General features: G+C 45.4%; 2 protein-coding genes across 3 annotated transcripts in view; one reads left to right on the top strand and one right to left on the bottom strand.

The window, feature by feature from the left end:
- ccdc62 (coiled-coil domain containing 62) overlaps positions 1-881 on the bottom strand; it is a 46,048-nt gene extending 45,167 nt beyond the window's left edge. The window contains exon 1 of one of the 2 annotated variants that reach the window (XM_085961680.1): positions 777-881. In XM_085961680.1, coding sequence (XP_085817806.1) covers positions 777-818 — 42 coding nt within the window. In that variant the 5' untranslated portion in view covers positions 819-881. The remainder of the gene's footprint in view (positions 1-776) is intronic. The other variant, XM_085961681.1, reaches the window with a different exon arrangement.
- Positions 882-1,082: 201 nt separating this feature from the next.
- denr (density-regulated protein) overlaps positions 1,083-12,285 on the top strand; it is a 51,630-nt gene continuing 40,427 nt past the window's right edge. The window contains exon 1 of the mRNA XM_085961682.1: positions 1,083-1,224. The gene's annotated coding sequence lies outside the window, so the exon portion shown is untranslated. The remainder of the gene's footprint in view (positions 1,225-12,285) is intronic.

Genomic DNA, 12,285 nt, shown 5'->3' with positions numbered 1-12,285 from the left:
TGGTCTAATTCTAGACCTCCATTATTACCAAAAGGTTGAATTTGAAGCCTTGGCAGGTTTATCAGAATATACAGACCAAGAGAATAGCAACTGTCTTTATATTAAGGGCTATAAGTACTGTACTGGGTACACTTTCAGCCATGTAATGGGACTTTCATTTAAACAGCATGAAAAGTTAAACATACCAGACAGTAAGTAGATCAGAGAATTTATTTAGGAAACTGAAAAGGGAAATTTTTAGTCATAACTGGAAAGTATAATAAATACTGATTTCTAGTGTCAGCACTCTAGAAAAGACTGGAGAAGTTGGAGAGGTGATTTTAGAGGTACATAGATAGAAAATGGTATAGAAAAGATTGATCCGGAATACTACTGTACTAAAATAGTGGAAGTAGAACAGTGGGACACAGGTTTAAACTAGTGAATGGTAGCTTGAGGACCGATATCAGGAGGTTTTTCTTCATGCAGAGAATGATCGACACTTGGAATAGACTTTCCGAGCAAAGTGGTGGAGGCGAAAGCCCTGGAATGGTTTAAGAAACAACTATCTGCAGCAATGGGGGAAGTGCAGGGATATCCTGGATGGGTGAATTAAGACCAGCCAAACGGCCTTCCTCGTCCAGACGTGTGTTTGTTTATTGTGATCCCGCTGCCCTCTCTCCCCTTCAATGGAGCGACAGCGGAGTTCACGGAAGGAGCCATTGTGATCCTATGTAAAAAAAAAAAATCAGCGCAAAGTCTGAAAGTATCCGTGCCAAACTAGAAAGAACTCGCACCCTGCATAGCAGCGGCTGCCCGCTCCGCCGGCTCGGCTTCATCCGCCTGTGGGGAACTCGAGCCGCACTCTGTGAGCGGCCGCCATTGTCCGAGCGACCAGCACAGGAGGGCCTGCCGCGGGCACCCGCGCCTGCACAGCAACCGCAAGAAATCACGCCAGAAATTCTTGCTGTAATTCACTTTTTTTTATCCGAGTAGTACTTTATGCCATAAAGAACACACCATCACAGATAAACAGATTTTGCTTCGCTATGATAGAAATGAGTTCAGGCACCGCATTCAGCTGCCCACTTCGTGCTCTCGCCGCGGCAGCGGGAGAGGAGGCCCCAGGAGACGTGCGCAGGGTTCGCCGTGGCCGAGTGGTTCATTGAGGCGGTGCGAGCACTCTGTGAACAACCTATTGTCGGCGTTACATGGTTATACTGGACATTGGTGACAATCGGCAAGGTATGGAGCTGGTGTAGTTTACTGTGAAAGAGAGGAAGGCTGGGCTGTACAGGTGTTAGTTCCAACACTCGTGGCGGGCAAAGGTGCTAATCAGGCCATCCATTCCTGGAATTATTTTATTTGATTTCTCCTCTCTTTTCCCCCCCCCCAAAATCGAGTATTTTGTAGATATGCTGTTGGACATCATTCACGTCATTTTTATAGGTTTTGCATAGGTTTATAGGTTGGCGGTATATATGGTTCTGTAACATAATTTTGTGCACAGGTCAACTATTCAGTTTCTGCATTTTATTATGCAAGACAGATTCCTGCAACATCCCACTCAAATTTTAAATACACCTTTCCTATATGTAAAATAAGTCTAAAACATTGAAGTGAGATGCACCCTGACTTGTAGCTGACTGTCAGCACACTCCACCCTCGTTTAACTGTAGGGCATTTCGTTTTGCCATCCTTTGCTAAGTGCAAAGCGCGGCAGGATAGGGATAGAGCAGAGGTTGAAGATTATGGCTGCAGTTCTGACGTTTTTGCTGATAAATTCATTTGAAATCTTAACTATTGTTTCTAACACCCATGTTGTGGTACTATCCTATACAGACCAGAAGATCCCATGTTTGGCACCTGATCTGTGCTGAACCAGCAGATCTCTGGCCTAGTGAGGGGATGGGGAGGGAAATCGGCCAGCTCCCGATCACAGTCCAGTGAGCCTTGCTGGAATATGTGCGTGTGTGGATGCAGTGGTGAAACTAGGGGAGGTCGAACTTGAGGTTTGACTGACTTGGCAGGAGAAGGACTGAGCTAGGAACTGGGGAATGCCAACATATCTAGTCTGAAGGCTGGGTCGGGAACTGCCCAGACTTGCAGGCTGAACCTGGAGGCCAGAGACATGTGACTGAGGTTCCTGAGAGTGAAATGGAGACAGACCTCCTCTCTTTTTGTGTGCCACCTAACTGCAAGTCATTAAAACGTCAAACAAGGCCCATCGACCTAAATCAAAATCACATCGGCCGGGGAGATGATGCACTGCAGTCCCCGCGGCGCCCACCTGTCTCGGAAGGCCTCGAGCGTGCCGGCGGACACCGCGTGCTCCATCTCCAGGGCCACCCAGGCGCGAACATAGCCGCGAAAGGGAGGCAGGCAATCGGGCCAGACGGCCCCCTGGAGACGGACTTCCAAAGCCATGTTGGCTAACCTCAAAATGATTGGAGGATTGTGACCCCGCCCCCTTTACTGGTAGATGTCCGGTTATTTTGGAGTTCCACTAGACTAGTCATGTAATGTGTTCACTCAGCAGCTTTGCAGTGTCATAGCAGGTGGTGAATCTTTGGAATTCTCTACCCCTGAGAGCTGTGGCTGTTCAGTCGTTGAGTATATTCAGGACCGAGATCGATAGATATTTGGGTACCAAGAGAATCGAGGGATATGGTGATAGTGCGAGAAGGTGGAGTTGAGGTTGAAGATCAGCCATGATCTTATTCAATGGTGGAGCAGGCTCAAAGGGCCAAATGGCCTACTCCAGTTCCTAATTCTTATGTTCTCATCAACTAACTGTCTGCTAAAACAAAGCAGCTGGTCAAATATGAGCAGATTGTGGTACTGTATTAACTTGCAAATAGGCTGTGCTTTATTAAAACAATATTGGTTTAATCTGGGGGTGTGACCTAAATACAAGTCAATTTTTTGCAGGCTGGGGCAGGCAGAGTGCTCATATTTGACGTGTGGTCTATCTGAACAGGCAGGACATAGAGCTTGCATTTATATAGCACTGTATCACACCCTCAGGATGTCATAATGGGTTTTACAATCAATTAATTACTTTGTTTAGTCATTATTATTATGTAGGCAAATGCAGCAGCCAAATTGTACTCCGTTAGGTCCCGCAAACAATAAATGAATGAATGCCCAGATGATCTGTTTGGTGGTGTTGGTTGAGAGAGAAATCTTGGCTGAGACACCAGGAGAACTCCCCACTCTTCAGATCTTGCCATGGGATCTTTTACATCCACTTGAGCAAGCTGATGGGGGCCTTGGTTTAACATCTGACAATGCAGCACTCCCTCATTACCGCACTGCTGTGTTCACCTAGATTATATGCTCAAGTTTGTAGTGGGGCTTAAACCTGCGCACTTCTGACTTTGAAGCAAGAGTGCTCCCAACTGAGCCTTGCTGAACACATCTAGAAGCATCTTCTGGTGTCCGCTTGGTTCAAAAAAGATTGTGGGTTCAAGTCCTAGTATGGATTTGTGAACATAATTTAGGTTGACACTCAAGTACAGTAATGAGAGAGTGCGGCATTGTCAGAGATACCATCTTTAGGATGAGATGTTGTCTGGTGAACTTTAAAGACCCCATGGCACTATTTGAAGAAGAGCAAGCGAATTCTACTGATGTCCTGAGCAATAATCCCTCCTAATTATCACCACCAAAACCAGATTAACTAACTGGTCATTCATTTCATTTGCTATGCTGTTTGTGTGCAAAATTTGGCTGCCACATGATGGTGACTACGCTTCAAAAGTACTTCATTGGCTGTGATGTGCTTTGGGATACCCTTAGAACTTGAAAGGTGCAATATAAATGCAAGTCTATATATAGATATTAATGATGTAAATCTTGATTGGGGATGCAGGGTTCAAACTATTCTATCCCTATGAAAAAGTATTTGCCAATAAGTTGAGGATACAACAGTGATGCAAATTGAAACATAAGAACAGGAGTTGGCCATTCTGCCCCTCAAGTCTGTTCCACCATTCAGTTAGATCATGGCTGATCTGTATTTTAACTCCATCTACCCGCCTTGGTTCCATAATCCTTAATGCCCTTGCCTAACAAAAATCTATCACTCAGTTTTTAAAATGTTTAGTTGACCTAGCCTCAACAGCTTTTTGGGGGAGTGAGTTCCAGACTACCCTTTGTGCTTTCTGACATCACCCCTGAATGGCCTAGCTCTCATTTTAAGGTTATGGCCCCTTGTTCTCTATTCCCCCACCAGAGAAAATAGCTTCTCTCTACCCTATCAAATCCTTTAATCATCTTAAACACCACAATTAAATCACCCCTTTAATCTTTTATATTCAAGGGAATACAAGCCCAATCTATGCAACCTGTCCTCAATTTAACCCTTTTAGCCCCGGTATCATTCTGGTGAATCTGTGCTGTAACCCCTCCGAGGCCAATATATTCCTGAGGTGTGGTGCCCGGAACTAAATGCAGTACTCCAGATGGGGTCAAACCAGAGCTTTTGTACAGCTGTAACATCACTTCAACCCTTTTGTATTCCAACCTGCTTGAGATAAAGGCCAACATTCCATTCGCCTTTTAAATTTTTTTTATATACCTGTCTTTTAGTGAGATATATCGTTGGACCCCTAAATCTCTCTGCTCCGCCACAGTTCCTAGCTTCTTGCCATTTAGAAAATACTCTGATCTATCTTTCTTGGGTCCAAAGTGGATGACTTCACACTTCCCCACATTGAACTCCATCTGCCACAGTTTTGCACACTCACTTAATCTATCAATGTCCCATTGCAAATTTCTGCTCCCATCTACATTATTTACTGTGCCACCATAATTGCATTAATACACAATTATGCCACTTAACTGGACCAGCCACACACATACTGTGGCAACAAGAGCAGGTCAGAGGCTGGGTATTCTGCAGCGAGTGTCTCACCTCCTGACTCCCCAAAACCTGTCCACCATCTACAAGGCACAAGTCAGGAGTGTGATGGATTACTCTCCACTTGCCTGGATGAGTGCAGCTCCAACAACACTCAAGAAGTTCAACACCATCCAAGACAAAGCAGCCTGCTTGATTGGCACCCCATCCACCACCTTAAACGTTCACTCCCTCCACCACCGGCGTACCGTGGCTGCAGTGTGTACTAGCTACAAGATGCACTACAGCAACTCGCCAAGGCTTCTTCGGCAGCACCTCCCAAATCCACGACCTCTACCACCTAGAAGGACAAGGGCAGCAGGCGCATGGGAACACCACCACCTACAAGTCACACACCATCCTGACTTGGAAGTATATCGCTGTTCCTTCATTGTTGCTGGGTCAAAATCCTGGAACTCCCTCCCTAACAGCACTGTGGGAGTACCTTCACCACACGGACTGCAGCGGTTCAAGAAAGAGGCTCACCACCACCTTCTGAAGGGCAATTAGGGATGGGCAATAAATGCAGGCCTTGCCAGCAACGCCCACATCCCAGGAATGAATTAAAAAAAACTTGCAGATGATGCCACTATAACATGACATGCATTGCTTCCTCAAACAAAGTAGTTTGCCACATGTTTTCATGTGCATAGAATTTATTTGAAGTTAGTTTGGTCATGCCACTATAACATGACATGCATTGCTTCCTCAAACAAAGTAGTTTGCCACATGTTTTCATGTGCACAGAATTTATTTGAAGTTAGTTTGGTCAATGAGCCATCTTCATCAACTCCAAACAGCCTATGGGTCAATAGGTTGTGGGTTCAAGTCCCACTCCAGAGACTTGAGCACAAAATCCAGGCTCACACTCCAGTGCAGTACTGAGGGAGTGCTGCACTGTCAGAGGTGCCATCTTTCAGATGTGACGTTAAACCGAAGCCCCGTCTGCCCCCTCAAGTGAACGTAAAAGATCCCACAACACTATTTCGAAGACGAACAAAGGAGTTCTCCCCGGTGTCCTGTGCAATATTTATCCCACAACCAACACTCACTGAAACAGATAATCTGGTTATTATCACATTGCTGTTCGTGGGGCCTTGCTGTGAGCAAATTGGCTGCTGCGTTTCCTACATTACATCAACTACACTTCAAAAGTAATTCATTGGCTGTAAAGCGCTTTGGGACATCCTAAGGATGTGAAAGGTGCTATATGAATGCAAGTCCTTTTTATTGAAATGAGATTCCCTATTGACATAATCAGCTCACTGTGAAAACATACTTGAAAAATTTATTAAAAGCAATGCAAACTGTAAGCCTTTGATTTTTTTGTGAAGGGTATTGATTGCAAGAAGTCCCACTAATGGAGATTTTTTTGATAGTCTTGGAGACCACCAGACTGCTTTTTTAATTGAACCCTCAAAGTTAGAACATAGGAAAAGTCAGGAATGAGAAAAAGCCTTTCAGCTCCTTCCTCTAGTACGGCAACGACTCTAACATGATATATAATTGCATTTTGAATACCCCAATGTTTTTGTTGTTATCTCACTTGATAGATTATCTAAAAATTTATCACTGTGTAAATAAACTTTTCCTGATAAGCTAATTTTCAATGGTTTTTATTTCTATCCTTTGGTCCTACTTTCCTGGTTTTGATGTGATAATCTGGTTTACTTTCTACTCTTTGATATTTTATATACTTGATGAAATCAATTTTTGCAACTAGAACTTGCATTTATATAGTGCCTTTTAATGTAGAAAACATTCTACGGTGCTAACCTAGGGGGAGAAGAAAAAATAGATAAAAGGAATAAGAGAGTGGATGCTGAGCCATGGTGTGAGAGTTGGGAGAGGTGATCAAAAGCTTTGCCGAAAAGATGGGTTTTGAGAATGTTTATAAAGGTGGAGATACAAGTGGAGAGGGATAGGGGCTAGGCAGGGAGTTTGAGAGGAGGGCAGAAGCATCTGAAGACCCTACCACCAATGCTGTAACAATTGGGGGGGGGGGGGGGAAAAGAGAGCACAAAAAGCCAGAGTTGGAGGACTGAATGATATAGGTGGGAATGTAAGGCTGAAGAAGATTTTTTGAAGAGGTGACTAAAGTAGTGGACAAGGAATGTCTATATGGATGTTATTTATATGGACTTCCAGAAGGCATTTGATAAAGTCCCACGTAAGAGACTGTTGGCTGAAGTTGAAGCTCATGGCATTGAAGGCAAATGATTGACCTGGTTAGGAAATTGGTTGAGCAGCAGGAGACAGAGAGTAGGGATAATGGGCAGGTACTCTAATTTGCAGGATGTGACTAGTGGTGTCCTGTAAGGATCTGTGTTGGGGACTCAACTATTCACCGTATTTATGGATGATGGGATAGAGAGCCACATATCCAAGTTTGCCGATGACACAAAGATAGGTGGCATTGTAAGCCGTGTAGCTGGAAGCATAAAATTACAAAGAGTTATTAATAGATTAAGAAAATGGGCAAAATTGTGGCAAATGGATTTCAGTGTAGGCAGATGTGAGGTCATCCATTTTGTATCTAAAAAGGATAGAACAGAGTACTTTCTAAATTATGAAAGGCTAGAAACAGTGGAGGTTCAAAGAAACTTGGGGGTCCATGTACATAGATCATTAAAATGTCATGGACCGGTACAGAAAATAATCAAAAAGGTTAATGAAATGCTGGCCTTTATATCTAGAGGTCTAGAGTACAACTTGTAGAAGTTATGCTACAGCTATACAAAGCCCTGGTTAGACCACACCTGGAGCGCTGTGAGCAGTTCTGGGCACCACACAAACTCGAGTTGTTTTCCCTGGAACTTAGAAGATTCAGGTGTGATTTGATAAAAGTTTTCAAGATATTAAGGGGTAGATAGAGAGAAACTTTCTTAAGGCTAAAGGGAATCGAGGGATTTTTTTTTTTTTAAATTCATTGATGGGATGTGGGCGTTGCTGGCAAGGCCTGCATTTAGCGCCCATCCCTAATTGCCCTTGAGAAGATGGTGGTGAGCCGCCGCCTTGAACCACAGCAGTCCATATGGTGTAGGTACACCCACAATGCTGTTAGGAAGGGAGTTCCAGGATTTTGGCCCAGCAACAGTGAAGGAACGGTGATACAGGTCCAAGTCAGGATGGTGTGTGGCTTGGAGGGGAACTTGTAGGTGGTGATGTTCCCATGCGTCTGCTGCCCTTGTCCTTCTAAGTGGTAGAGGTCGCGGGTTTGGAAGGTGCTGTTGAAGGAGCTTTGGCGAGTTGCTGCAGTGCATCTTGTAGATGGTACACACTGCAGCCACAGTGCGCCGGTGGTGGAGGGAGTGAATGTTGAAGGTGGCGGATGGAGTGCCAATCAAGCAGGCTGCTTTATCCTGAATGGTGTCGAGCTTCTTGAGTGTTGTTGGAGCTGCACTCATCCAGGCAAGTGGAGAGTATTCCATCACACTCCTGACTTGTGCCTTGTAGATGGTGGAAAGGCTTTGGGGAGTCAGGAGGTGAGACACTCGCTGCAGAATGCCCAGCCTCTGGCCTGCTCTTGTAGCCACAGTATTTATATGGCTGGTCCAGTTCAGTTTCTGATCAATGGTAACCCCCAGGATGTTGATAGTGGGGGATTCAGCGATGGTAATGCCATTGAATGTCAAGGGGAGATGGTTAGAGTCTCGCTTGTTGGAGATGGTCATTGCCTGGCACTTGTGTGGTGCGAATGTTACTTGCCACTTGTCAGCCCAAGTCTGAATGTTGTCCAGGTCTTGCTGCATATGGACACGGACTGCGTCAGTATCTGACGAGTCTCGAATGGTGCTGAACAGTGTGCAATCATCAGCGAACATCCCCACTTCTGACCTTATGATAGAGGGAAGGTCATTGATGAAACAGCTGAAGATGGTTGGGCCTAGGACACTGCCCTGAGGAACTCCTGCAGTGATGTCATGTGATTGAGATGAATGACCTCCAACAACCACAGCCAACTTCCTTTGTGCTAGGTATGATTCCAACCAATGGAGAGTTTTCCCCTTGATTCCCATTGACTTCAGTTTTGCTAGGGCTCCTTGATGCCACACTCGATCAAATGCTGCCTTGATGTCAAGGGCAGTCACTTTCACCTCACCTCTTGAGTTCAGCTCTTTTGTCCATGTTTGGACCAAGGCTGTAATGAGGTCAGGAGCTGAGTGGCCCTGGCGGAACCCAAACTGGGCATCAGTTAGCAGGTTATTGCTGAGTAAGTGCCGCTTGATAGCACTGTCGACGACACCTTCCATCACTTTGCTGATGATTGAGAGTAGACTGATGGGACGGTAATTGGCCGGGTCGGATTTGTCCTGCTTTTTGTAGACAGGACATACTTGGGCAATTTTCCACATTGCCGGGTAGATGCCAGTGTTGTAGCTGTACTGGAACAGCTTGGCTAGGGGCGCAGCTAGTTCTGGAGCACAAGTCTTCAGTACTATTGCCGGAATGTTGTCAGGGCCCATAGCCTTTGCAGTATCCAGTGTCTTCAGCCGTTTCTTGACATCACGTGGAGTGAATTGAATGGGCTGAAGACTGGCATCTGTGATGCTGGGGACCTCAGGAGGAGGCCGAGATGGATCATCCACTCGGCACTTCTGGCTGAAGATAGTTGCGAATGCTTCAGCCTTGTCTTTTGCACTCACGTGCTGGGCTCCACCATCATTGAGGATGGGGATATTTTTGGAGCCGCCTCCTCCTGTTAACTGTTTAATTGTCCACCACCACTCACAACTGGATGTGGCAGGACTGCAGAGCTTTGATTTGATCTGATGGTTGTGAGATCGCTTAGCTCTGTCTATCGCATGTTGCTTCCGTTGTTTGGCATGCAAGTAGTCCTGTGTTGTAGCCTCACCAGGTTGTCACCTCATTTTTCGGTATGCCTGGTGCTGTTCCCGGTATATTCTCCTGCACTCTTCGTTAAACCAGGGTTGATCTCCCGGCTTGATGGTAATGGTAGAGTGAGGGATATGCCGGGCCATGAGGTTACAGATTGTGGTTGAATACAATTCTGTTGCTGCTGATGGCCCACAGCGCCTCATGGATGCCCAGTTTTGAGTTGCCAGATCTGTTCGAAATCTGTCCCATTTAGCATGGTGGTAGTGCCCCACAACACGGTGGAGGGTATCCTCAACATGAAGACGGGACTTCGTCTCCACAAGGACTGTGCGGTGGTCACTTCCACCAATGCTGTCATGGACAGATGCATCTGCAACAGGTAGATTGGTGAGGACGAGATCAAGTAGGTTTTTCCCTCTTGTTGGTTCCCTCACCACCTGTCGCAGGGACAGGGTACTGAATTTGGATGCTCAGCCATGATCTCATTAAATGGCGGAACAGGCTCGAAGGGCCAAATGGCCTACTCCTCCTATCTTCTATGTTTCTAAACTATTTCTGCAGTCTAGGACTGGGGGCATAGTCTAAAAATTAGAGCCAGGTCTTTTAGGAGTGAAGTTATGAAACACTTCTACACACAAGGGGTGGTTGAAGTTTGGAACTCTCCTCCGCAAACAGCAATTGATGCTATGTCAGTTCATTTTAAATCTGAGATTGATAGAGTTTTGTTAACCAAAGGTATTAAGGGCTATGGGGCAAAGGCGGGTTTATGGAGTTAGGTTGCAGATCAGCCATGATCTCATTGAATAGTGGAACCGGCGCGAGAGGCTAACTGGCCTACTCCTGTTCCTATGGGTTCCCTGGATTCAGGAAAGGTCCCAGCAGATTGGAAAACTGCTAATGTAACGCCCTTATTTAAAAAGGGAGGTAGACAAAAGGCTGGAAACTATAGACCAGTTAGCCTAACATCTGTGGTTGGTAAAATGTTGGAGTCCATTATTAAGGAAGCAGTAACAGGACATTTGGATAAGCATAATTTAATCGGACAGAGTCAGCATGGTTTTATGAAGGGGAAGTCATGTTTGACAAATTTGCTCGAATTCTTTGAGGAAGTAACAAACAGGGTGGATAAAGGGGAACCAGTGGATGTGGTGTATTTGGACTTCCAAAAGGCATTTGACAAGGTGCCACACAAAAGATTACTGCACAAGATAAAAAATCACGGGATTGGGGGTAATATACTGGCATGGGTGGAAGATTGGCTATCTAACAGAAAACAGAGAGTTGGGATAAATGGTTCATTCTCGGGTTGGCAATCAGTAACTGATGGTGTTCCGCAGGGGTCAGTGCTGGGACCCCAACTCTTTACAATCTATATTAACAATTTGGAGGAGGGGACCAAGTGCAACGTATCCAGGTTTGCCGACGGTACAAAGATGGGAGGGAAAGCAGTGAGTGAGGAGGACATAAATAACCTGCAAAAGTGAGAGGGCATAAATTTGGCAGATGGAATATAATGTTGGAAAGTGTGAGGTTATGCACTTTAGCAGAAAAAATCAAAGAGCAAGTTATTATCTAAATGGAAAGAAATTGCAAAGTGCTACAGTACAAAGGGATCTGGGGGTCCTGGTGCATGAAACACAGAAGGTTAGTATGCAGGTACAGCAGGTGATCAGGAAGGCCAATGGAATCTTGGCTTTTATTGCAAGGGGGATGGAGTATAAAAGCAGGGAAGTCTTGCTTCAGTTATACAGGGTACTGGTGAGGCCACACCTGGCATACTGCGTACAGTTTTGGTTTCCATATTTAAGAAAAGATATACTTGCTCTCGAGGCAATTCAGAGAAGGTTCACTCGGTTGATTCCGGAGATGAGGGGGTTGACTTATGAGGAAAGGTTGAGTAGGTTGGGCCTCTACTCATTGGAATTCAGAAGAATGAGAGGCGATCTTATCGAAACATATAAGATTGTGAGGGGGCTTGATCGGGTGGATGCGGGGAGGATGTTTCCACTGATGGGTGAGACTAGAACTAGGGGGCATAATCTTTTTCAAAACTGAGATGAGAAACTTCTTCACTCAGAGGGTAGTAAATCTATGGAATTTGCTACCTCAGAGAGCTGTGGAAGCTGCGACATTAAATAAATTTGAAATGGAGATAGACAGTTTCCTAGCTGATAATGGAATTAAGGGTTATGGGGAGCGGGCAGGGATGTGGATGTGAGTCTAGGTTCGGATCAGCCATGATCCTATTGAATGGCAGAGCAGGCCCGAGGGGCCGTATGGCCTACTCCTGCTCCTACTTCTTATGTTCTTATGATTGCAAAGATAGGGTGCAGCAAGGCCATGGAGGAAATTGAAGTGGACCAGGATTTTAAACTAACATGTTGGGGGACAGGTAGCCAATGTAGGTCAGTGAAGACATGGTGATGAGCAAGTGGGACATAGGGCAGTATAGGATACAGGCACTATGTTTTGAAATGTTGGAGTTTATGGAGAGTGGAGGATGGGGGAGCCAGTTTGGAGACCGTTTGAGAAATCGAATCTCGAGGTGACCGTGGCGTAGATAA

This window comes from Somniosus microcephalus, chromosome 19, assembly GCF_052327205.1.
Source record: "Somniosus microcephalus isolate GS21.2 chromosome 19, FLI_Smic_1.0, whole genome shotgun sequence".
NCBI lineage: Eukaryota > Metazoa > Chordata > Chondrichthyes > Squaliformes > Somniosidae > Somniosus > Somniosus microcephalus.
This window is presented reverse-complemented; position numbering and strand designations above follow the sequence as displayed.